Here is a 25,223-nt window from a genome sequence, read left to right as displayed (position 1 = left end):
AAATTCCATCCATGCTTCTGTACATACATTGCACTATTCAGATAATTAACATACAATTCTTATTCTATAACAATGTTATATTCCATGTAATAAGCTATAAATTAAAATTTGAAGAAGCATTCAGTGTAGTGCTAGGGTCATTTCTCTGTAAATTATTCTTCACAGATGCTGTTTTAAAGCTGTTTAAGTGTTTTATAGAGGGCTACAATATCTGGACTACACATATTTGGATAACTATGAGATTGCAATAGAGCTAGAAAAACTGTTTTCTGCTGTCCAGTACTCTAGCTTTTTGCAGCCCAGATATAGTGATCCTAATATTGATGTAGGATAGCAAGAACTTCCATTACAGTATTAGAGTTGTGTTTTGGTTAAAAAATCCTTGCATCTAATTGGATGTAGATAATTCTATAACTCATTTTTAATTGAACAGAGTATATAGCAAGTTTGATATTGTCTCATTCCATTGGCAAGAAAAATATTTCTGATATTCATACTTCAATATTGTTTGAATATTGAATTCTGAATTCTGTCCAGAGGAAAAACTATGACTAGAACTCTGTCAGGAACTTATTCTTAAGTGAAAGTGGTGGTATCATTTCAAAGGGTTCAAAAGAGAAAAGCATAATGGTAGGGGGTGTTTTAAACAATGTTATTTTATTCCAAGATTACAGATGTCAATCCAATGTATTATTTTTTCAGTCTTCATCTCAGCAAGTAGAGCTTCCATTCAATATCCATGTCAGACTTAAAGTTGAAAGTGTAATTCTCCAAAGAGGAATCATATGAGAGTAAACTTTTGGCAAATAACAACATACTATACAACATACTATAAGATAAATTCAATTTGCCAGGACCTGTTGTTGTTTAAAGAAAATACACAATGTCTTTCATAGCTTTATTCACCATTTACTACTGAAAATTAAAAACAGTTGGAACAATAACAGTTTCTAACTCACACCAACACAATTGTATTTAAAATAAAGGATTGGGTGGATGATCTTTGTAATGCATCTCCCTATCTGGAACTCTTCCATTTCCCTTTAACACCAGTCTGTCATTATAAACATATATAGTTCCAAAAGCATTGCTTTCTGGAGGAGTTTCTATAATCCCTTCAAGGGTCAGGTGATGGACTCCGTGAGAATCTAAACAGTAACCACCATAATGAAGATGGCCTGCAAGAAAACATACTACTGAGTGATGTGAATAAATGACAGCAAGGGCAGCTTTATAATTCCAAGCAAGGCAAATACTGCTTGTACAGTACGGGTTGATGGGTATGTGTCCTGCAACACAAGAAGAGATACACTCAAAATAAATACCATCATTTTGTCTGCACATGAAAATCTACAAGTAACCTTCCACAACACCTGACTAAAACTGGATAGCCTTATGTAAACTTGAAAGTCGTCAAATCTTACACTGCCTTCTAATTTGTAATATGGGAATAATACTCAAAAGCTTATAGAATTCTAGAAGAGGAACAGAATTCAGTGTAGGTGTATTGAAATCCCAAGAGTGAAACACTTGCCCTGAGAATATTCAGAACTCTTCTTTAAAAATCTGATAGTCATGTAAATGCAGGAATAGGCATATTTTTACTATTTACATTATAAATATCAATTTAAATTTCTAATCATTACAATGCTCAGAAGAAGCAGAATTGGAAAAATAGAAGTAATTAGGTCCTTTTTCCAACTCACACCCCCCTGCCCCCCCATTTTGGGGAAAGCTTAGATTGCAAGATGCAATCATTCTCTCTTGGGTCACAGTCTTTTATTACGTGTCTTAGTACATTATAAATTAGGTTCAATAAAGAATTTCTCAGAACTAGTAATATGGATGGAAGTGAAAAATTATTGTTTTAACTCAAAACAAACCTCAAATTACAATGAGGGGAAAAATTATTTGATCCTCTGCTGATTTTTTATGTTTGCCCATGAAAAAAAAGATCAGTCTATAATTTTAATGATAGGTGACATTTCAAAAAAGTTATGAACTGATTTGCATTTTAATGAGTGAAATAAGTATTTGATCCCCTATCAATCGGTAAGCTTTCTGGCTATAAGGTAATCAGCTGAGATTAGGAGCACTCTCTTAAAGGCAGTGCTCTAATCTCAGCTTTCTACCTGTATAAGACACCTGTCTACAGAAGCAATCAATCAGATTCCAAACTGCACCATGGCCAAGACCAAAGTGCTGTCCAAGGATGTCAGGGACAAGATTGTAAACCTTTACAAGGCTGGAATGGGCTACAAGACTATCACCAAGCAGCTTTGTGAGAAGGTGACAACAGTTGGTGCGATTATTCGCAAATGGAAGAAACAAAATAACTCTCAGACTCCCTTGGTCTGGGGCTCCATGCAAGATCTCACCTTGTGGAGTTTCAATGATCATGAGAGCGGTGAGGAATCAGGCCAGAACTACATGGGAGGATCTTGTCAATGATCTCAAGGCAGCTGGGACTATAGTACCAAGAAAACAATTGTTAACACACTATGCCATGGAGGACTGAGATCCTGCAGCGCCTGTAAGGTCCCCCTGCTCAAGAAAGCACATGTACAGCCCTGTCTTTAGTTTGCCAATGAACATCTAAATTATTCAGAGGAGAACTGGGTGAAAGTGTTGTGGTCAGATGAGACCAAAATCAAGCTCTTTGGCATCAACTTGCCATGTTTGGAGGAGGAGGAATGCTGCCTATGACCCCAAGAACACCATCCCCACTGTCAAACATGGAGGTGGAAACATTATACTTTGGGGAGGTTTTTCTGCTAAGGGGACAGGACAACTTCACTGCATCAAAGGGATGATGGACAGGGCCATGTACCATCAAATCTTGGGTAAGAACCTTCTTCCCTCAGCTAGGACATTGAAAATGGGTCGTGGATGGGTATTCCAGTATGACAATGACCCAAAACACATGGCCAAGGCAACAAAGGAGGGTCTCAAGAAGCACATTAAGATCCTGGAGTGACCTAACCAGTCTCCATACCTTAATCCCATAGAAAATCTGTGGAGGGAGCTGAAGATTCAAGCTGTCAAATGCCAGCCTCGAAACCTTAATGACTTGGAGAGGATCTGTAAAGAGGAGTGGGACAAAATCCCTCCTGAGATGTGTGCAAACCTGGTGGCCAACTACCAGAAACATCTGACCTCTGTGATTGCCAACAAGGGTTTTGCCACCAAGTACTAAGTCATGTTTTGTGAAGGGGTCAAATACTTATTTAACTCATAACAATGCAAATCAATTTATAACTTTTTTGAAATACATTTTTCTGGATTTTTTGTTGTTGTTATTCTGTCTCTCACTGTTAAAATAAACCTACCATTAAAATTATAGACTGATCATTTCTTTGTCACTGGGCAAACATACAAAATCATCAGGGAATCAAATAATTTTTTTTCCCCTCACTGTACATGTTTAGGTCTGTGTCACAGTTTCAGATCAGCAACCCAAAATTCAGGAAGTGCAGGTAAGAACATTGTCACGAGATAATTGTTAATGATTTTATCTGTTATGTGCTATGAATGTTGATTTTAATGTTTTTTCTGCTTTTATTTTTATGCTATAAGCCAGAGTTGTTGGATACAAGATGAGTGGCAAATAAATTTGCTAAATAAATAAATATCTATTACTTCCTCTCTACTGTGCATGTCCCAGGGAGAGGTGGGAAGTGATACATAACATAGCAAGCCTGCCCCTAATTCTTACAGTATGTTTTCTTTGTCCCTTTAACTATAACTGTTGCTGATGTCCCAGCAAAGTGTATCCCACTTGATTTTCCCACCTCCTTTCCTTCCCCGAAGTATTCAAAACATATACAATTCAGTTCAGGCAGCAAAACACTCCAAACCAGCAGAGTTTACCCTAGTCAGAATGGTAAAACCACAAATATTAAAATATTTCATTCCATCCCCAATACTACTAATTATTAAAAATACAGCCATACCTGCAATCACAACTCTTTCTTGATTCTCATCAGCATAGGTAAGAACTTTATCAACCCAGTCTAGCTGGTCTTGACTGAATCCACCATTGAACTGTACAAAATTGCATTCAGCAAGCCCTGTAAAAAGAGTAAATTGGTGGGAAGCTATATAACAACAACAATCTTTATTACGGTCATGTACCAATACCCCAAACACGTAAGCTATATTTTTTAGTTTGAAATGTACTTTTTACGAATAATGGTCAATTTCAGAAATGTGTGTTAAAAGGGTGGGTATCCCTGACTTTAAAGGATCAAACTAAGCCTAGTAAATGAAGAAAAGGATTTTAAAAAGTTTGCTTTAATTGGGTTTCCTGGAGGTAGGAAATAGGTCAATGTCTCTTGATATTTCAATCAAGTTGTATAAAAATAATAATTTAATAATTGGAAACATAATATTAATACCGCAGCAGTTATACAGAACATATTGATGTTTGTAGTTAGTAAATATAGCTCTATCTTCCCTTTCCTAATTTGGAGATTACATAAACTCATTAACACTTTATTGCCTAGCTTAATTTTGTAGAACTTTTCTGTGTGAAAAAGTTGCCATTCTGAAATGAGGATTCCATGGGGTGATGTCCTTGCCACATACTTTAAAGGAACACCAAGAAAACAAGCCAATTTATGATCCTATAGCAAATGGTTGGTATTAAAATTATCATAAAACTTTTTTATTTTTGGTATGACAGACTTAACATGAGCAGTCCCCTAAAACAGAATATACGGAGATATCTTCATATTCGTTAATAGCACATTTTTTTATCCACACAAAACCAGCTCTTTCCAAGACCATGACTCAAAATGTGCAACAATTATGGTCATCAGAATATAATACCTAGTGGACTATTCAGATTTTCATTGGGATTTTTCTCTTGTAGCAGCTGTAGAGATTCTTTATATTTTTTTGTTGATGTTTCCCTCCCCAGGATACTTAAGTCATATGCATCAAGAAGAATGAATCGAAATTTAGGCATTGGGGAAAACTGGTAAGCATAATAGAACTCTGTAGCTGGCTTTCCTGTGGAGCTTTGTTCTTTGATGAAGTTATTAAACAAACTTTGGTCTTCTAAGTGCTTGGTATTCAGTTCAGATTCCACAAGATAATTCCGGCTGAAATTATACAATTCATGATTGCCCCATATGTGATGGATTGGTGCATTGAGTTTCTTAAATTCCTTCATAACTTGTTGCAATGCTTTCTCTGATGTCTTATGTTGGGCATTGAAGCCGTCAATAATGTCCCCGAGCTGTATTACAAACTGAACCTCAGTTCGATTCCAATCTTCAATTGCCTTCTGGAGACAGCATAGGCTATGTTTATAATATCTCCTATTAAATCCCAGGAAATCATAGCCATCCTCAATATCAGCATACTGAATGTCTGCTACAATTCCAAAGGAGAAGAGCGCTTCAGACGTTGTTCTTGTGGTTCCTTCATCCATATTGCCCAAAAGGTCTTGCTGAAAACTAATGGAAGGAAAAAAAGAACAGATCAATTGTTTGGATAGTTTATTTATTTATTTTATTTATTTTAATTCCATTTATATCCCGCCCTTCTCCGAAGACTCAGGGCGGCTTACAAGCTTAGCAGTAGCCTTCATTCTATGTATATGCCTGCTTATTAGGGCTTTCACACACACACCCCAAGCGGCATTATTACAAAGTCAGCTTAATTGCCCCCAACAATCTGGGTCCTCATTTGACCTACCTCGGAAGGATGGAAGGCTGAGTCAACCTTGAGCCTGGTGGGACGCGAACCTGCACTAATTGCAGGCAGCTGGTGTTACTTAAGGAGGCATTAGCCCACTGCTCCACCAAGGCTCTTTTTAAATCTGGTGAGGCAACATGCAAGTCTATAGGAATACTTCACAGTTTTTGATGGACCTGATGTCTTTTCAGTAAACTGTATTTCATGAAGGTACTAGAATATATTTGAAATGACCCAAAATAAAACTGCATTCATTTACAGTTCTTTTTCTCATAGATTTTCATAAGAAAAGAATAATGCTAGCAATCTTATCAATTCGTATTCTGTCAACCCAGTAGTTTAGACTGGGAAAACCATATTCAGCAGAAGTCTACATATGCCTATTCAGAACACAATACTGTCACTACTACTACATGGCCAATAAGTGGCAGAACTACAGGTAGTTTAGTGAGTCATGCCTGATTTTACGATACTTTTGCTGTCATTTCAGTGAATCATGCAGTCATTAATAAATGTGACTTCCCCCACTGATTTTGCTTGTTGGAATCTAGGAAGGTCACAAATGGTGAGCCTGTGACCCTGGGACACTGCAACAGTTCTAAGTACATGCCAGTTGCAAAGTGCCCAAATTTTGATCACATGATCGCACGGATGTTGTGATAGTCATAAGTGTGAAGACCAGTCAAAACTGGTTTTTTTCAGTGTCATTGTAATTTTGAATGGTCACTAAATCAATGGTCATAAACTGAAGATTATCTGTAGTTGATTTTTTTAAAAAAACTAGATTAGTACTAGGAGGAAAAGATCAAAGCCTTAGGTTAGGCTGGAAACCAAAAGCAATGTATAGTACTATATTGGGGAAGAAGGCAATAGCAAAGTATTATTGCCAAGAAAATGGCATGGACATGTCCATGAACCACTAGCAATTGAGCATAATTCTACTGCTAGGTAAACACACATGTATGCAGTCTTAATTATCAAAACCTGTGATAGCTAATAATTTGTAGCTAATATGATTGCATACTGTCATGTTATGTCTTTCAACATAGTACCATAGACAACATCTGCCTATCCCATGGCCTTGATAGACCAGAGCAATAGGTGGATAAAAATACCGAATCCAGTACAAACATCTGGCTGACTGAGTGACCATTATGATAATAAACCTTTAGATATACAGATGTATTGTTTTCATCATCTCCAGACAAACATAGCCATGACGACTGGGGATTGTGGCAATTGTAAGAATCCTGGGAAACACCAGGTTAAATGTTTCTTCAACAGATACCAAGCCTAGGTTTGGGGAAGTCTTTCGTGTGCTGTTAACTAAGGAACTTTTGTTCCGTTTTCTTCTGTTCTTTTCTGCAACAGAGAGTAGGAAAGCCCTCTGGGTCAAAAGTGCTACAAATTACTTACATTTTCCAAGAATGAACATCTGAAGATTTCCAATTAGCCACTCGCACGTACGTTTCTGTTAGTCTTGCATTTGAACCTAAGTATGGTTACTTTGGAAACGAGCAATCAGTCCCGCTCACGTAACTTGAAGTTTGGGGGTTTTGGTTTTTTTTCAGTTAAAAAAAAAGGAAATAAAAATGCCGACGGAAGTGATATCATTTCCTTTCCTTCGCCATAGAGCTATAACTGTAAACTCTGTACGTTGCATTGCGAGACCACTTTGCCTCTTACCCACTCTGCTGCAAAGAGATCATTCCTGGTCCTCTTCCATCCTGTTATCTCCTCTCTCTTGCTCTCCCCGGTCGGAAGTGGGTAATTGGTAAATTGGGTGGGAAATCGAGAAAGTCTGGAAGCTAGGCTTGGTTCGCCTTAATTTGTTTCCACCCGAAATTAATTGAAAAGGTTGGCAATGGATGTCGTCGTTGTTTCCCCCCCCCCCTCACCACGCTTGTTTTAAGTTGAAAAGACGGACTTTTCCCCAATATGAAAATGCTTGGAAAAATTCCCTAGTAACTCACTTGTTGTCAAACAGAACGAAAAGTTGGGATTTCTCCAACTTTCTTATCAGTATTACTATTCAAGAGAAGTTAGAAAGGATTACCATCCCACTAAGAGAAAAATAATGTTGCTGTTGTTGTTGTTGTTGTTGTTGTTGTTGTTGTTGTTGTTGTTGTTGTTGTTGTTATTATTATTATTATTATTATTATTATTATTATTATTATTATTATTATTATTATTATTATTATTATTATTATTATTATTATTATTATTATTATTATTATTATTATTATTATTAGCCTTGACTGATAATAACCCTCCTTTCCAAAGCCGCCTTAATTCCTTTCATTCTTCTGAAGTCCGTCTATTGCGATTTCGAGAGACGGGCGAACGAGGAGCAGAAAGTACTTTGACAAGGGCTGAATTTCCACGGTGCCCGCTTCTTCCTGCAAGCCATAGGGAGCCAAAAGGAAACACAAGCACCCCTTGCGGTCCTCGGAGGGTACAAGACGCCATGTGACAGTCTTGAAGCCAATGCAATGGCAGGACGCCGGTCTTTTCCCGGAAATTCAAGTTGGGCGTGCTGCTTCGTGAGGCCGGGAAGGGAAGGGAAGGATGGCGGGAGCGGTGCGGGTTCGCCTGGTGTCGCTCGCCCTTTGCACGCGTCCAGCGTTTCGACCGCATTGCTTCCCGCGCTGTTGTCTTGTCCGGCCCCTGGTCACCACACCTCCGGTCAAAGGAGGGCAAAAGGGCTTCAAGAAACCTGGGGTGAGGCATTCCGGCTGCAGAAGTCAGGGTGGGAGAAGCCGAGGGCAACTGCTGCAAGCGCTGGATCGCTGGGCCCCGGCGAGATGCCTTTCTTTGGGCACCTTTGCGCGCAAGCTTCTTGGGCCAAAGAGGGCGCTTCGGTGGGGATCGCGGCTCTGTCCTTTCTGCGAAGCTGGAAAAATGACACTTGGCCGAATCCTCTCTCTCAGGTTGGACTTGCTCAAAGGTGCGGAGTCCCGTTCGTGAGATTTTAATCGGTGAACTTAAAGGCACCTCTCTCCATCTTCTTTCCCGATCTTGAGCTTAATCTCGATCGTCCTCATACAGGCAGAAAATAAACCTGTTCAGCCGGGGATAGGGGAGAAAAATGAAAAGCGCGTGGAAAAAGTTAGGATGGCCCACGAGAAGTCACGCGATTAGCGCTCGTATGAAACGGGCTCGGCCTGACGCGAAAGTATTTATTTAATGAACATTTCGTTTTCTCTTCTTTCCCAGTAGCCGGTAACGTGGAAGAGTTTAGCAGTCACGGCTGTGATTGGAGGAGGGTTGCTAGGATTACTGAAATACTTAAAGAAAGAGAAAGAAGCAGGTGGGTATTATTTCAACCATTCTGTTGCTTTTTTTATTATCGTTTATTATTGTAGAGATGTAAATTGAGTTGTGCAAAGAATTGCATATCTAGTCAAGAGTGGCTATTGGGTAGTTTGATTTTTCCCCCCCTAAATTGATGATTCCCAGATGTATTGGGCTTGGCTAGGAATTCTGGGAATTGTGATTCAAGCACATGAAGGAACACATTTTTGATAATTGATTCTTACCATCGTGAAAAATGCCCAAGCATGTCTGCTTATTGTCCTTCTCTTCATTGATTTCCCAATGTGTAGATATTGTAAATATTAAAGTTTTTCCTCTTTCAGGTTATGCTAACAATAAATCTCTGCTTGGTATAAAATTGGGATACTGAAATGGCTGCTTCAAAAATCACTAAAGCAATAAATGTACTCGCATTTATTGAAATGCAATCAGGATCAATCTTAATTAAAGCCCCTGAATCTAAATACAAGAAGATAGGATATAAGTGATCTTAAATCATTTTCTGCAGAGATTTTGAAAGATTCTGGAAGCTTCCATGTTATCTCTTCCCAAGTTGTAAATATTTCATTGTACTATTTCTTGCTACTGCCTTTGGCCTTTGCCATTGTAATTCTGTATTTTTACCCCCAGGATAGATAGTATTTTCTAGGTAAAACAAGAATAAAAAACAAAGTCAAAACAGGTTCCAAGAAGAGCCACACTTGAAATTGTCTCTCAGACAGGATAGGAAAAGGTGAAGAATTAAGAATGTATGTATAGGAATTTCTGTTGGAATCCTTTTAAGATTTTCCTCCATCAAAGCTGCCGGCAGATAATCTAATTTTGTGATCAAATTTCAGCATTGGAGAGAGAGAGTATTCGATCCATTGGAAAGCCTTTGTTAGGAGGCCCTTTCTCACTTGTTGATCACCATGGACAATCAAAATCAGATCGTGATTATCTGGGCCAGTGGGTTTTAATCTACTTTGGTTTTACACATTGCCCTGACATTTGTCCAGAGGAACTGGAGAAAATGATGCTAGCAGTGGATGAAGTTGGTAAGTAAATCCTGCTGAAACCTAAACTTTTAATTTGATTTGGTTTTGGCACCACCCAACCCCAGAGTGACTGGAAAGATTCTCCATGTGAGGCAGTCATGTTGTCCTTCTCTTGATTAAGAGTACAACTGTGACTCTGTACTGCCTTATTATGATTTGGGCCTCTTAAAACCATTCCCTCTTATCAGAGAGCTTGTGGAGAATAGAACATGGGAGGGAGGTAATTGTAAAGGAGGAAAGAATCTGTGTAGAAAAGTTTTACAACCATTAAAAACTCAGCTATATACAACAAGATAAGATAACCTTTATTTACATTTTTTCTCTGTACAGACTACTACACATTAAAAATGAAATTCTGTCACCCGTTTTCAAAAGAATGAATACACACACACACACACACACACACAACATATACTTACATACATACATACACACACACACACATATCAGTCACAGTCCATTTTGAATACATAACGGAAAAAAGAGTCTTGAAAGTTATCAAGGTTGATACTATATGGTACAAAGCTATTGCAGAATCTAGTTGTTCTGCTTCGGATGCCTACCTCCATGAAGGTAACAAAGAAAACCGGTCATGTAAAGGATGTGTAGCATCCCAGAAAATACTGCAGACCCTGGTCAAGCAGCACTTATATGCCATGTCCTGGATAGAAGGAAGTGAACTTCCAATAATCTGCCATCCTCACCACTCTCTGAACCGCCTTCCTGTCTGAACCAATAATACTTCCAAATCACACAGTAATATAATATGACAGGATGCTTTCTATAGAAAGTGGTAAGGACAGGGGAAGGAAGATGTGCTCTTTTCATACGACACAAAAAATGCAGGCGCTGCTGTGCCCGCTTCACCAGTATCTCGCTGTTGAGCCACCAAAGTAGTCTCGTTAGCTACCCACCCGGAAACTTGATACACTAACCACCTCCACAGTTGAACCATTAATACACATAAAACATGGATGAAAGGGAAATGTATAGTATAGGAAAGCAAAGACTTGGTACCCATACTCAAAAAGGAAAATCTCTGCATAAGAAAGAGCAAGGAAAAGTCATGTTTACCATTAAAAGGAGCTCAGTGGTGTACTGTTTTATTTGTCCGTAAAAATCATCTTACAAAAGCACCTTTTTGCAGTTGGATTGAATTAAATTCACACTTGCACAGTTTTTTCCAACCTTGGTCACCAACGATTTGAGCTGAGCTTTCACCCTTCTGCTAGTTTTTGCTTAGACTTTAATAGAGGCTTAACCCTAATAATTACCAAAAGCTCAATATTAAACAGGAAAAAAAAGACTTTCACTAACCACAGAAATTCAAAGTACTACACTAGTTTTCCATGTAAATTTCGAAGATGCTTAACCTAATTTCACTCAATAACTCATAAGCTGCTCAGAGTCCATAAAAGAAAGAAATATTTTTTTAAAAAATATATTTGCCCTAGCTAGTGCTCAACCATATAATCCTAATTGTAATATGATCCTAAGACTACCATTATTCATAAGAATTTTCCCTGATCCTAACATGCCCACTATTTTAAAATAGTATTCAAGGAAATCTTATTTTAATCTCACTCTAATGCCAAAAAATATTTAACCAAAAGTTTGCCTCACTACTCAATCCTAACATTAATCTAAGAGTAACTATGAATTCAGCATAATATTAATAATCATGCTTATTTTTACTATAGACCATTTGGAATATAAACAAATGAGTCCTAGCTTGATAGTAATGTTTAGCCTAACCATAAAGATTTCCCACTAAGAGTAACACAGTAGTAGTTCCCAGTTTGGTAATAAACTTGATAAATAATATATTAGTATTAACATTAAGAACTCATACTCATCATCATACTGGGTTTAGCATAGATGCCTTCCATCCTTCCGAGGTAGGTAAAATGAGGACCCAGATTGTTGGGGGCAATAAGCTGACTTTGTAATAATGCCGCTTGGGGTGTGTGTGAAAGCCCTAACAAGCAGGCATATACATAGAATGAAGGCTACTGCTAAGCTTGTAAGCTGCCCTGAGTCTTCGGAGAAGAGCGGGATATAAATGTAATAAAATAAAAAATAAAATAAATAAAATAAATGAATCCTAACACTAGCTTCATGGTAATAGTGACATCTTCTTTTATTACAACAAGATGATCCCAATAGTAATATAAACCATAGACCACCACTGACCATAAACATTCACCTTGATTCTAATCCTCACCTTCATTTAAAGGATTGATTTCAAAAAAGATTAAATTTAATGCTAACATTACGTAAAATAAAATATTTTCCTTCAGCCTAGGCCTGCAACCTAACTTTAGTATCAAATCAAGACTAATAAGAGTCTATAGCAAGCATGTCAAACTCGCGACGTCGCATGACATATCGCAACTTTTTCCCCATTCCCGGCAATGGGGTGGGCACAGTTTCATTGTGATGCATCCGGCCCACGGGCCGGCGGTTTGACATGCTTGCTCTATAGCAATACATTCTCATTTTACATTTTTAGAATAGATTTCCAGGAATTTCAATGTTAATCTCACCTTATCACTCATGAAACATTTGCTACAAAACGTGATCCTAACTGCAACCAAAATTTGAGTCTACCATATAAATTCATTCAGATTTTACCTTTTATTCTACTATTGTACATTTCAAGAAAGCTTAATAATAATAATAAAGTTGGAAGGGACCTTGGAGGTCATCTAGTCCAACCCCCTGCTCAGGCAGGAAACCCTATACCATTTCAGACAAATGGCTGTCCAGTCTCTTCTTAAAATCTTCCAGTGTTGGAGCATTCACAGCTTCTGGAGGCAGGTTGTTCCACTGGTTAATTGTTCTAACTGTCAGGAAGTTTCTCCTTGGTTCTAGGTTGCTTCTCTCCTTGACTAGTTTCCATCCGTTGCTTCTTGTCCTGCCTTTGGGCGCTTTGGAGAATAGTTTGACTCCCTCGTCCTTCTCTTCATTAAACTAGACATACCCAATTCCAGCAGCCATTCCTTATGTGTTTTAGTCTCCAGTCCCCTAGTCATCTTTGTTGCTCTTCTCTGTACTCTTTCTAGAGTCTCAACATCTTTTTTACATCATGGTGACCAAAATTGGATGCGGTATTCCAAGTGTGGCCTTACCACTCTAACCTTAACTTCAGTCTATAATAATATATTATCTAGTCAGTTTGTCAGCATTCAGTCCAAAGAGTATAGTGGATTTGAGACTACCAATATCTAAAAACTCATCCTCATTCTATCCCTTATCCAAGATTTTAGCTGAGAATTCAGGGAAGCTAAACCTTAACTCTGAATTCAGCTCATCTCTTAAAACTTGCCCAAAATGGACCAAAACACATAAAAAGTTTATATCACCACCCTGAGGAAGTTGTCTATGTATAGGCTTGAACAGATGGAGTAGAAGTATAGGTTTGTATTTAAGGTGATCAAGAGACTTAATCTAGGGGGCCTGCAAATTTGAACATAAGTCTTTAGGCTGATTACTTGGGGATTAAATATTATCTTTTATGATGACAGATAGAATCACATCTTTGCCTAATGTCACTCCACTCTTCATCACCATTGATCCAGAGAGGGACAATGAAGAAGCCATTGCCAAATATGTCAAAGGTAATCACGGCCTTTCTTTCTATTGGACACTGTACTGACTCCATTTTAACTTGCAATTCAGTCCAGCTTCACTTTTTATAAATTGGGCTCTCATTTTTTAATGCATCAGATCTTGATAGTTTTATTTTTGTTTCAAGAATTTTCACCAAAGTTGATTGGTTTGACCGGTACGAAAGACCAGATTGATCAAGTGGCTCGAGCCTATCGTGTCTACTACAGCCCTGGTCCCAGAGATGAGGATAATGACTACATAGTGAGTACGCTTTCTATGTGTTCTCCCATCAATGGATAAAGGTTTTAGTGTCAGAGAGGTTTTATGGGTCATTGAATCAACAAAATGTGAATGAGCAGTGAGTAAAACAGCCCTAGAAGAATACAAATTGGAAAACATTGGGAGGGGGCTCAGAATGTTTGGCCTACAACTGAGCTTCTTTTCTGAATGAATTTGGCAAAACAGATCTAAATGGAAATGTCAGAACCGTAAAAGGCAATTATCATAGAAAACATGCAAGCTGACTATGCACTTTGTTCCAAACAAAAGTCTTTGTGAGTAAATAGCATTTGGCCAAGTGACTTTTCTGTTTGATGGGGAGCTGCAGTTTGGCGATCTTCCTTTGTGTTGAAAAACATTGGTTGGAATTTTCTTATTTTAAACACGAGCAAGAAAAGTTAAATTGAAAAAGACCTTGTCAACAGTAAAACTGAAAACATTGTTCTTTGATACTGAGGTTGGTTTCAATATACATAGTAATTTTTAATAAGGTCATGTTGGGATTTGAAAAAGTCAGTTCAGGCTTGTGTGTGCCTTCTAGTCTTGGCTCCTGGTAATTGCCTGGACATGTTTTTGCCTTTTTTTGGCAATAATTTTTTTGAACATGTTTTCTAGTGTATTATAGAGGAGGATTGCAAAAGAAAGCAACTTTCCAGTCCAACCTGGACTGGTGGTTTCCCATCCAACTGATCAGCAGGCCCAGTGGTGCTTAGCTTTTGAGCTTGGACAAGGCCAGATGGGGTTGCCTTCTCCTAAGGCAGGGGTGTCAAACTGCTGGCCCGCAGGCCGGTTTCATCATACTGAAGCCGCGCCCACCCCATTGCCGGCAATGCAAAAAGAGTTGCGATACGTCGCATCACGTGATGTGGCAAGTTTGACGCTCGTGTCCTAAGGGAAGATAAAAATGGGCAAGTATCAGCACCAGAAAATAGACAGGAGAGGGCGCCAAATAATACATGACAATGGCCCTAAAAAGCAAGTAGAATATCTTCAGTCTTTGTTGTTTGAAGTAGAGGTTTTTATTAGCCTAGATATTCCTACACATACTTTAAAGTATATATATGTCAAGGCTCTAATACTCACTTTGGTTCTTCCAAAATGAGTAGTTTGCTCATGAGAAAGTGGTATTTTCAATTCGTATTTTATATGTTTGTCTGTCTGAAGAGGCTTCTTGCTGCTGCTATTTACCTGCCCCAAGAAATTCAGTACTGTTCTTGTGCCTTACAAAAGTTGATTTTTTCCCCCTCATAATCAAGGATATTTTTACTTAATTTTTTGGTAATGGGGAAAGCTTGGTTCCAGGGTAGATTACTTTTCACCAAACACAGTAGCTTAATAAAGCTTCCCCCCCCCACACACACACACAATTCTTATGTAGGGTTTGGCTGCTTTTGTAGTCTTATCAGATGTATGGGGCTCTGCTTTTAAAAAAAAAGTATTCTCACATTTACTGCTGAAGAAATATCTTTTTTTGGTACTTACTTGCCTATTAAAGCCTTTATTAGAAATCAAGAATTAGATAATAGTTCAGTCACAGAGACAATTTAGTGCTTAGTAGAATTATCTAGTCTCAGAATTTCAGTCTTATGTTCCATCTCCTATTTTGTGTGTGTTTTTTGCAGGTGGATCACACTATCATAATGTACCTTATTGGGCCTGATGGGAAATTTGTTGATTATTTTGGCCAAAATAAGAGTAACATTGAAATTGCCGCCAACATCCTAAAGCACATGAAACAATACAAGAAAGAATAAAGGACTTAGATTTCTGACTGTCAGGCAAGCATGTCTAAAATGCATTGATTGTGATGCATTTTGCGTCACATTAATTGGAGGAAATACACAGGTGGTCTGCTGTGGCGTCGTCTTCGTGCAGTTGAATTTACTAAACCTATACCTACAGACTAAGACTCAATTCTGAAGAGAAGCTGGATGTCTTTCGCCAATAATATTTTTCCAGATATTATTCTCTGGATATGCCTTAGCCATACAGTGGCTTATTAAAAGCCTTTGGTGTTGATGCAGTTTTACCACCAAACATACATTACAATGCTCTCTTCATTAGAAGTTCTTGTTCTTGACATGCTGAAGAGACGCCTACTGAACTGACCTGGATTGAAGATAACATTGGGATTTGTCTTCTCTCAAGTTTGATGCATTCCTCCTAGGAAGTGGAGCTTCTGGTCCTTTCTCAGTGAACATTTCCAGAGAGATTTAGAGTATCACTTTTTGCTTTTTTTAAATAATCAGTTTACAATATGGCTGCTATTAGGCAACATGGTAGGATGGGAAGCTTCACTCTAAAACCAAGTGTGCACAGATGGTGAAATAAAGTGAAAGAAAATTAAAACATGTGTTCTCATCTTAAAATCTTTAAGGAGATAAGGTTTAAAACAGAATCTATAACGGTGGCGAACCTATGGCATGGGTGCCAGACGTGGCACTCAGAGCCCTCTCTGTGGGCACCCGTGCCATGCCTTGGAGGTGGCAACTGTCCCTCTTCAACCAGCCGTCTACTAACTAGCCGAGGTCCCACCTGGCCGGATGCATCCCAACATGGCTAGTTTCCCTCCCCCACACCCCATCCTTCCTGACCTCGCATGTTCTCCTTTTCCCAGGCACGACCCACTGCATCGCCTTCTCAGCTGTCGGCTGACCATCCATCGGAGGTGGCTTCTTTGAACTGCTGGTGATGGATTGTGGAGCCCCAGATTGCGCCGGTTGAGGGGCTGCCAGGCTGTGGCTACTGACGGACACCATCAGCCCCCATGCACTCGCTGGCTTCTGTGTGCGAGGGCCGATGGTGTCAGGCAGCAGCCGCCCCAGCCCTTGCCTTGCCCCATGGCAATGACATCCCCACCCTGCCTCACCTCACCCTGCAGGACGAGCCTTCTGCCTACCGCCACACCTACCAGAGACCCACTGGATCTCCCCCAACCCTGCCCACCCCCCACAGGTGTCCCTCCCCACGGGCAACATTGAGGTGACTGCATCCACCTTGGCCACACCCACCCAATCTTCCATGACCGCCACACCCACCCAGTGGGCCACGCCCACCTGGCACCCAGCAATAAATAAGTGGGTTTTGGTTTGCAGTTTGGGCACTTGGTCTCTAAAAGGTTCGTCATCACTGACCTATGACTAGCAGATAAACGTATGTGTATTTGACTAGATAAAATAGTTGCCCTTTATCACCTCATTTAGACTGAGAATTAAAATGTTCATTGATTTTTCTGTTTTGAGCAGCTTATATCTGAAAAGTCATTTCTTGGGAAAGTACCCTGCTAGGTTTACTTTTCTTCAGACAGACGTTTTCATGTAAGAAGATTCTCCTAGAACTGAAATATCTTCTGTGAAGCCAGATGGGGGGGAAGGGGAAATGACAGTCTCCTTTAATCTAAGTGTCCATCAAGAATTTCCTTGGGTCAGCTTGCACCAAGTGCTTTGGGGACTTTGATAGAATTTAAACTTCATTCTCAGCTGTTAAGGATTGTTCCATGCATAGAAGGCTCTTCTCTCTGCTCTGTGTGAATGTGGGAGTGAGAAGGATCAAGAGTTAGTTAAAAAATCAGATATCAAGGAGTCAGCAAGGGGGAGAGGGAATGGTTCTGCACAAGCAGTGGGACGCACACATTTATGCCAAAAATTGAGCTGTGATCACCCATCGCTTGCACAAATGGAGCTGTGCATGCCCGCCCGCCCGCCTGCGCAGCCCAGTTCCAAATGGGCCACAGTCCAGTACCAGGCTGCGGCCCTGGTCTAAAATAAAACAATGCATACTAAATGTTTTTATTTTTTTATCCTGATATATGAGGCTCGAGTAGAAGCAAAATTAACTGAAATTTGGTTGTATCTATATTTTCACCAGGGTTTTGATGTAACAATATGAGAGAGCCAGTTTGGTCTAGTATTAAGAGACCAGACTAGATACCAGGATTTCTCATACTGCATTAGGCATGAAAGCGGGATGGATGGCTTTGGGCTGTGATGTCAGGCTTGAGCGACAAGTCGATCAATTCCTGTTGCAACCGATGGATCAATACTCAGTTGATTTGAAAAATGTGGACCCTGCACTTGTGGGAAAATGCTAGGGGAAAAAAATCATGCAACAATATGATGTATATATTTCCCCGGTACGTAGACCAGGCCAGGAAATGTCACAGGAAGACTAATGCTTCTTTTATCGCAGTGACTATAATAACAGAATCTTGCAAGTCTGATTGCACTGTACCTCTTCCTTCTGTGAATTCGGGAGGCATCTGCCTGAGGTGTTCCCAAATGTTATCTCCTTGTTCTGGATTTTAAAAAAATACTTCAGCCCCTTTTGCCTAGGTAATAATTCCTGCATGTCTCTGCCAAGGTTATGTTCCTTACTCTACAACAGGGGTGTCAAACTGCAGGCCGGGTGCATCATGCCAAAACCACGCCCAGCCCAGCTCCAGCAATGGGGAAAAAGTCGCAACACGTCACGTGACATGGTGAGTTTGACACCCCTTCTCTACAATATATTCTGAGTAACCAGCTCACAATCGTCAGGGCACTTTGAAGTTCTATTATTCAGAGGCAGTCCAGTCATTAGACTGGGTGATAATTTGAATAAGAAATTGAAGCTGCTGAACAGTACACTCTTGAGTTCCTCAAATACACACACACACACACACACACAAAATACCCTTAGCCAATGTTGAAAAAAATATAGGTTTATGGTACGAAGATACCAAATGCTGATACTGCTAATTATGAAGAAATATAGTCTTATCTTATTGGTAGTCCTTGACCTATTGACTTATGCTCATTCATTTAGCGACCATTCGAAGCTTTGCTGACACTGGAAAAAAATAACCTGCAACTGGCCCTCACATGTATAACTCTCATAGTGTCCCCATGGTCACATGACCCAAAATTTAGGTCCTTGGCAACCAGCATTAATGTAGTGCCTGGGATCACACAATCACCATTTACAACCTTCACAGGGGGATTCCAACAAGCAAAGTCAAAGGGGGAATCCAGATTTGCTTAGCGGCCATGGCAAACAAGGTTGTTAAATTGGGCATGGCTCACTTAATCTCATTGTTTAGTGACAGAAGTTCCAGTCCCAATTGTGGCTTTAGGTCAAGGACAACCAGTAAATGACATGATTGATGGAGCATTTGAACTACAGATATTTTTTTTAAAAAAAGTTATTGCAGCCAAAAACCCAGTTGACACATTGCAAAAGAAAGCATGGAACCTACATTTAAATGACACAGAAACAAAATTATGAGTGTTAAGGAGTGACTTGAGTCATAAAGGATACAGCCCAAGCAAAATGAAGGTATTGAGAACCATGGAACAAAATATGGATGAGGAAAATAAAGAGGAAATTATTGTGTCAGAAACAACAGGGGGTTTGGTAGGTAAAAGCATAGCTTACCAAGTGGAAAGAAGGGTAGAAGAAAAACAATTGGCTAATTGATCTACACAAGAATATATATCCTCAGAATATGAGTTAAACGTGTTTTGAAAGCATCTCTTAAATAGCAGACATTGAGCTGGGGAGCCCCGAAAGGAAATGGAATATGACATCCTTTAAACTTGCTTCCACTTACCTACCAACTAAACAAGGAACTTAGTGTCTTGGTCAAGCATTTTAAACAGATTCTTCTTTCAAAATCCTGCTCTGGAAGTGTTGGGGCTTCCGAGTGTTTGGAAAATGGGGCAGCCACACTTCTTGTGATCATAATTTTGAAGTATGGTAGGGCTGGCGTTTAAAAGCCTGCACATGATCACATCATTGCCGGTGTGTATCTGTCTTTATAAAGAATAGCTTCTTTTAGAGGGTGTGCACTTGATTGGAGCTTTTCTTAAGCCAACCAGCTTATTCTTGCTCTCTGCCCTTTTGAGTTTCACTTTTGTCAGCACTTTCTTGGCTCAGGCCTTTGGGGATCTCCTTTCACCAAGGGACAACTGCAGCATTCCAAGGGGAAAAACAAATTCCTTCTTGGCACGCCTTCCACTTTCCATAATGTGCTGTAAATAACTGGGGAGTCAAAGTCGGTGGGAAGGAGACAGAGCCTTTCGTTACTCTTCATCTGCCTGCCCAAGTCATACCTTGCTCAGTCAGAAGAGGACACCCAAAACCATTGAGAATTATGAAAACTTGCCAATTGGTTTGGAGCGGGGGGGCTTGGGGGGAGGGTGAAGGATATGATGCATGGAATGTTATACAGATAAAATGCTTAACCTAGGTTCAGGGATTTTTGTTTTTTTTAAAATAGAGCTGTTGCAAATCTAGAAATGAGACTAAAATTAATACTCTGCATAAAAAAGTGGAAGAATCTTTCTTTTCCTAATGCGGTTGCAGGGCTTTCATTGCTTGGCAAATCCTCGATCAATGTTCCTTCTAATTAATGTTAAAACTTACTGCATTGCTGACTCATAATGATTCCTTGATTTTCCAGCAACAGATCTCTGTGAGAATAAAGATTTTTATTTTTTCAAAAATGAATGGGAACTAAAATTTCATCTGTAGCCATTGGCCTATGATGATGCGTGTGGTCCATGTTCAGCACAGTGTATATATATGAATAGAAGACTCAAGGCCTTATTTGTGTATTATAAGGTGAGAGAAAAGATCATCATGTGTAGATGAAATCGAAGGAAAACCAGAAAGGAGGAGAAAACCCCCCCCCAGCATTTCTCAATATTGTGGGCACTCTGTCACTGTGGCTGCTAGGTCAGCCTAGTGCATTCACACCTGCTACAGGGGATTTTCCTGCTTGTAAAACACTACCTACAATATTTCTAGTTATCATAGGTTAATTTTCAATAAGGTTTAAAGGTTTCCCTTGCCCAGTCGGGAGGGTGGTGCTCATCTCTGATTTTCAGCTGAGGGAGCCAGGGTTGTCTGAGAGGCACTTCCATCATCATGTGGCCAGCATGAAAATATGGAATGCAGTAACCTTCCCACTGAAGCAGTACCTACTGTATTTATCTACTTGCATTTGCAGACTTTTGAACTGCTAGGTTGGCAGGAGCTGGGGCAAGTAATGGGAGCTCACCCTCAGCGTGTAGCGCTTTGGTCTCAGTAACCCAGGCTGTCGGCTTTCCAGCTGGCAATCCCACCATCTTAACCACTTGACCATTGTGCCCCCTTCCACTGAGCCATTGCGCCCCTTTGATAACTTTTGATAACTGTATAACTATCAACTATTCAATAACTATCCTTGTTTCACTTTATCCTTTCTTTGTGGGGTGGTAAGTACACATTCACACCCAGCTTTGGGAACAGTAGTCCATGATGTAAATTTCTGGAGAACTTTCGCAAAATCTCAGTACTTTTCGGTAAATAAATATGCTGGAGGCTGGCATTTTGCATACCCTTCCTGTAAATATTGGGGTTTGCTGTTGTTGGGCTCTGTTGTTTGTAGGATCGATAGGGCTTGGGGTTTTTGGAACTCTAGTGCACTGACAATTGCTTGTCATTGCAACTGTTTTTAACTGGGTTGTTGGTCATCCAGAGTTGGTGCAGCCAGACAGGCAGCCATATCAATTTTTTTCAATAAGATAAAAAATTAAAATAGCATTTCAAAAATATAAAAAGGATAATTCAGGCCAGGATCTTAGAGAATTTCAAGGAGAATGCTTTCTAGATTCCTTGTATCCCAAGGTTCCACACTGGGAAATCCATATTTAATTTTTTTTTTTAGCCAACATTCTTAAGCCAGGATTTTGCAAGTAGAAGCACATATTTTCTGGGATTACAGTCTTCTTTGCTTTTATTGACTGTTCTTTTATTTGTACACTGACAATGCTGACAACAATAAATCTGTACAAACATTATAGTTTATTATATGGTACAAGAGATTGCTCTTTAGAATCACTGAATGTTTAAAATGAAGGGATCTTCATTTCAACACACTGGTCCTTGCCCTGCTGTCAGTTTCCATCAAGAATGTGACCAAAACAGAATCACTTTTTTCTAATGGGGTAAGGGGATAGCAGAGGTGAAAGACAAGAGAAGAAATGCAGACTCATCTCAGACTTCTTTTCAAAGATCTCCTTGTAACACTCTGGTCTTTGAAGATGTGATGGGTTTTTCATCCATCTGCTCAATTAGGACCATTTGGGAACTAAGGAATAGTTGAGCAAAACAGCAGACTGGTATGGAATAACAGCATGAACAGTGTTGCGGGACTAGCCATGAAAATAAAAAACAGGTTCCACAAAGCACACAGCCAGTCAAAAGTGGCAACGAAAGGAAAAGTAGCAGTCAATTGGCAAGTGGTATTCCATGTGGAAATAATAGGTAATATTGATGGAATGATAATGAGCCATCTCTGCCATTGGGTGGTGGGGGTAGTGGAGAGAGTGGATGAAACATACTCTGTATAAGCCTTTTGCAGGGAGATCACAGGAATTTTGGAATGGCCGTAGAAAGGAAAGGTGTGTATGTCTTTCTGTTGTAGGTTGGATATTTTGAGATGTAAAAATGGGGCCTGAAAAGGCACTTTACTCAGAAAGGTAGTAGATACACCAGGAGGAACAGAGAGGAAAGGAAAACTGGGGTATACTTTCCATCTGGTTCTTGAGATCTTGTGGTAGACAATTTTTCATAAGAGTAGAAAAGGCAACAAAGATGATAAGAGGTCTGGAGGCTAATTCTTATCATGGATGGTTATGGAAACTAGGTATGTGTAGCCTGAAGAAGAGATGGCTTAGGGGAGACCTGACAGCAGTCTTCCAATACTTGAAGGTCTATCACAGGGAAGAGGAGTTCGGTTTATTCTCCAGAGCACCTGAGGGCAGGACAAGAAGCAGTAGGTGAAAGTTCATCAGAAGGAGATCCAGTCTGGAAATAAGAAGGAATTTTCTGGCAATAAAAATGGTTAATCAGTGGAACAGCTTGCATCCTGGAGTTCTGAATGCTCAATCACTGGAAATTTTCAATAAAATTGGACATCCATTTATCCAGGATAGCATAAGCTCTCCTGCCTTGGGCAGGGACTTGGACTAGAAGATGCCCAAGTCCCTTCTAGACTTATGAGTCTATAGGTTTGCAAAAGGAAGAGAGAGAATTCTATCAATAGCTGCTTTCCAGCAGTGGCGTAGCGTGGGTTGTCAGCACCCGGGGCAAGCACCCGGCCGCTGCACTGTCCCTCCCCCAGATAGTCCCTCGCTCTCTCTCCGCACCGCACCGCACGCCTGGCACACCCCCCTCCACAGTGGGCAGCGACCCGGCGGCTTGGATCGGATTCGCACAGCCAGCACTGCAGTGAGAGAGAGTGAGTGAGCCAGGCAGGGGCAGAGAGCTGCGAGTGCGAGCACGCCCCCCCAGATGTTGCGCCTGGTGCGGCCGCCCCCCCCTGCACCCCCCACGCTATGCCACTGCTTTCCAGCACTTTTTGGCTGTGCCAGTTTAATGTGTTCCATGACTTCCTGAACCCATAGTTCCTTTGTAGTTGGGGAGTCAAACTAGTTAGAATCAGTTGAGTGGGCAAAGGCAGTTGATTATTCCAAGCTGTGCAAATAACTCAGGAGGGATTGCTCCAGGGACCTGAGAAAGTTATGCTTCAGAGGTCTAAAGAAGGGCAATATACTGGAGACACTGAGTTCAGCTCTTGTTTGGCCTAGTGACTTTTCCTTTAATTTTTATAATTTTCATTAGAATAAGATTTTACAAATATTTTTTGAAAACTACAGAAACAAAAAGGACCAGAAAAAGATTATAAAAGGATAACAGAAAAAGTGAATAACAAAAAAGAAGAAAGAAACGTATCTAAAGAAGCGACTTCTGACCTTTGCAGCAGGTATTCACATAACAATTGTCATCTCCAATCTCCCATGTTGCATATCATAGTTCCCTTAAACAAACCTTTTAAATCAATAAATCCTGAAATCGTCAGCAGAAATTTAATCCACTTTCAGCAAAAAAAAATATATAAAGGGTTTTCAGTTTTTATATAAGTAATTGTAGTACCCTCCTCAATCAAAACATCAATTTAGCCATTACTGCAAACTTAGCCATCTTCACTATCCATTCCTTCATTACTGATATTTCTTTAGTCTTCCATCTTCCATTGTGCATATAATAATAACTCACTGCAGTTAAGCATATATAAAACCCATTGTCCAAGAGTCTTTTCTAGTTGAGTGGCCATAATTTCTGATGAGAAAAATTCTGATTTCATCTGAATGTTAATTTTTAAAATGTTTTTTGTCACCACTTGTATTTGTATCCAATATCACTTAGTTTTTTCACAAGTCCACCAAGCATGGTGGTTATGACCTATAAAGCCCTAAATGGCATGGGTCCGGGTTACTTACGGGAGCATCTGCTGCCGGCATCAACTTCCCTTCGTTCAGTGCGCTCCCACAGAGAGGGCCTCCTTAGGGTGCCATCGGTCAAAGAGTGTCGACTGGCGGCCCCCAGGGGGAGGGCGTTCTCTGTGGGCGTGCCAGATCTTTGGAACCGTTTACTGGTGGAGCTCCGGACGGCTCCCGACCTTCGCTCCTTCCGACGTGACCTAAAAACATATTTATTTGAACAAGCCGGCCTGGTCTGATGGGTTTAGGGGTATTTTAACATTTTGTATTAATCTATTTAATTGGGCTACTGTATTTAATGTTTCTTTTAATTTTTATATATTGTATTTTATTGTATTGCCCTGTACACCGCCCTGAGTCCTTCGGGAGAAGGGCGGTATAAAAATTAAATTAAAAAAAAAGATGTCCCTTCATATTTTTCACATTTTCAATAGTGATTAGAAGTACCTTTATACATCTTAGGCAATTTCTTTGTTATCGCATACCAATAATGCATAATATTTTAAAAGTTTTATTTTAAATTGTAATGCAATGTGAATTTCAGGTCTTTTACATTCTTTCCCATTGATCCATTTGAATATTATCACCAAAATTGTTGGCCCATTTTACCACACGGTCTTTATCTTGCTCTTCCTCCATTTCAAATCTCAACAAAAGTTTATACATTTAATGAATGCATAAAAACGTATAAAAAGTATGCACTTAACAAATTCATCATTTGGTACTTCCTTGATTGGAAACTGATAACAAACACAAACAAGCCAGCAATAAACAACAGTCTAATCAGGAATCACCAAGACTGCTCCTACCAACACTGACTGGAGAGGTCACTAGTACATAAAAATAAGAGCAACCCCCCATCCCCTTCTGGCACTGATGATGTTACCTAGTTGGGTATTGAAACATCTGCAAGAAAACCACCAAGCTCAGAGAGCACCAAGCTCAGAGAGCACAGTTTAACCTTGAGTTACAA

General features: G+C 39.8%; 2 protein-coding genes across 2 annotated transcripts; one reads left to right on the top strand and one right to left on the bottom strand.

Annotated features, from left to right (window-relative positions):
- Window positions 1-380: 380 nt before the first annotated feature.
- ADPRM (ADP-ribose/CDP-alcohol diphosphatase, manganese dependent) lies at window positions 381-7,327 on the bottom strand. Its single transcript, XM_081315610.1, has 4 exons — window positions 7,120-7,327; window positions 4,831-5,462; window positions 3,954-4,070; window positions 381-1,289 (listed from the first exon to the last, which is right to left on the bottom strand). The coding sequence occupies exons 2-4, from the start codon at window positions 5,435-5,437 to the stop codon at window positions 976-978; spliced, it is 1,038 nt and encodes a 345-aa protein (XP_081171736.1). The 5' UTR covers window positions 5,438-5,462; window positions 7,120-7,327; the 3' UTR covers window positions 381-975.
- An 892-nt stretch (window positions 7,328-8,219) lies between these two features.
- Window positions 8,220-16,408, top strand: SCO1 (synthesis of cytochrome C oxidase 1). Its single transcript, XM_081316485.1, has 6 exons — window positions 8,220-8,424; window positions 8,923-9,013; window positions 9,858-10,055; window positions 13,583-13,675; window positions 13,813-13,928; window positions 15,569-16,408. The coding sequence occupies exons 1-6, from the start codon at window positions 8,272-8,274 to the stop codon at window positions 15,698-15,700; spliced, it is 783 nt and encodes a 260-aa protein (XP_081172611.1). The 5' UTR covers window positions 8,220-8,271; the 3' UTR covers window positions 15,701-16,408.
- The last annotated feature ends 8,815 nt before the right edge of the window (window positions 16,409-25,223 follow it).

Source organism: Vipera berus (assembly GCF_964194415.1).
Source record: "Vipera berus genome assembly, chromosome: 2".
In the NCBI taxonomy this organism is placed as follows: domain Eukaryota; kingdom Metazoa; phylum Chordata; class Lepidosauria; order Squamata; family Viperidae; genus Vipera; species Vipera berus.
The sequence above is the reverse complement of the archived record's forward strand: the minus strand, read 5'-3'. Positions and strand labels throughout refer to the sequence as shown.

What these genes read in the sequence shown, in the direction of transcription:
- SCO1 (XM_081316485.1), top strand. Translation starts at nt 8,272, where the DNA reads ATGGCGGGAGCGGTGCGGGTTCGCCTGGTGTCGCTCGCCCTTTGCACG. An exon ending in GCTAGCAGTGGATGAAGTTG is followed by an intron (nt 10,056 to 13,582) that starts GTAAGTAAATCC and finishes TTATGATGACAG; the next exon opens with ATAGAATCACATCTTTGCCT. An exon ending in ATGAGGATAATGACTACATA is followed by an intron (nt 13,929 to 15,568) that starts GTGAGTACGCTT and finishes TGTTTTTTGCAG; the next exon opens with GTGGATCACACTATCATAAT.
- ADPRM (XM_081315610.1), bottom strand. Translation starts at nt 5,437, where the DNA reads ATGGATGAAGGAACCACAAGAACAACGTCTGAAGCGCTCTTCTCCTTT. An exon ending in AAATCTGAATAGTCCACTAG is followed by an intron (nt 4,071 to 4,830) that starts GTATTATATTCT and finishes CTCTTTTTACAG; the next exon opens with GGCTTGCTGAATGCAATTTT. An exon ending in AGAAAGAGTTGTGATTGCAG is followed by an intron (nt 1,290 to 3,953) that starts GTATGGCTGTAT and finishes CTTGTGTTGCAG; the next exon opens with GACACATACCCATCAACCCG.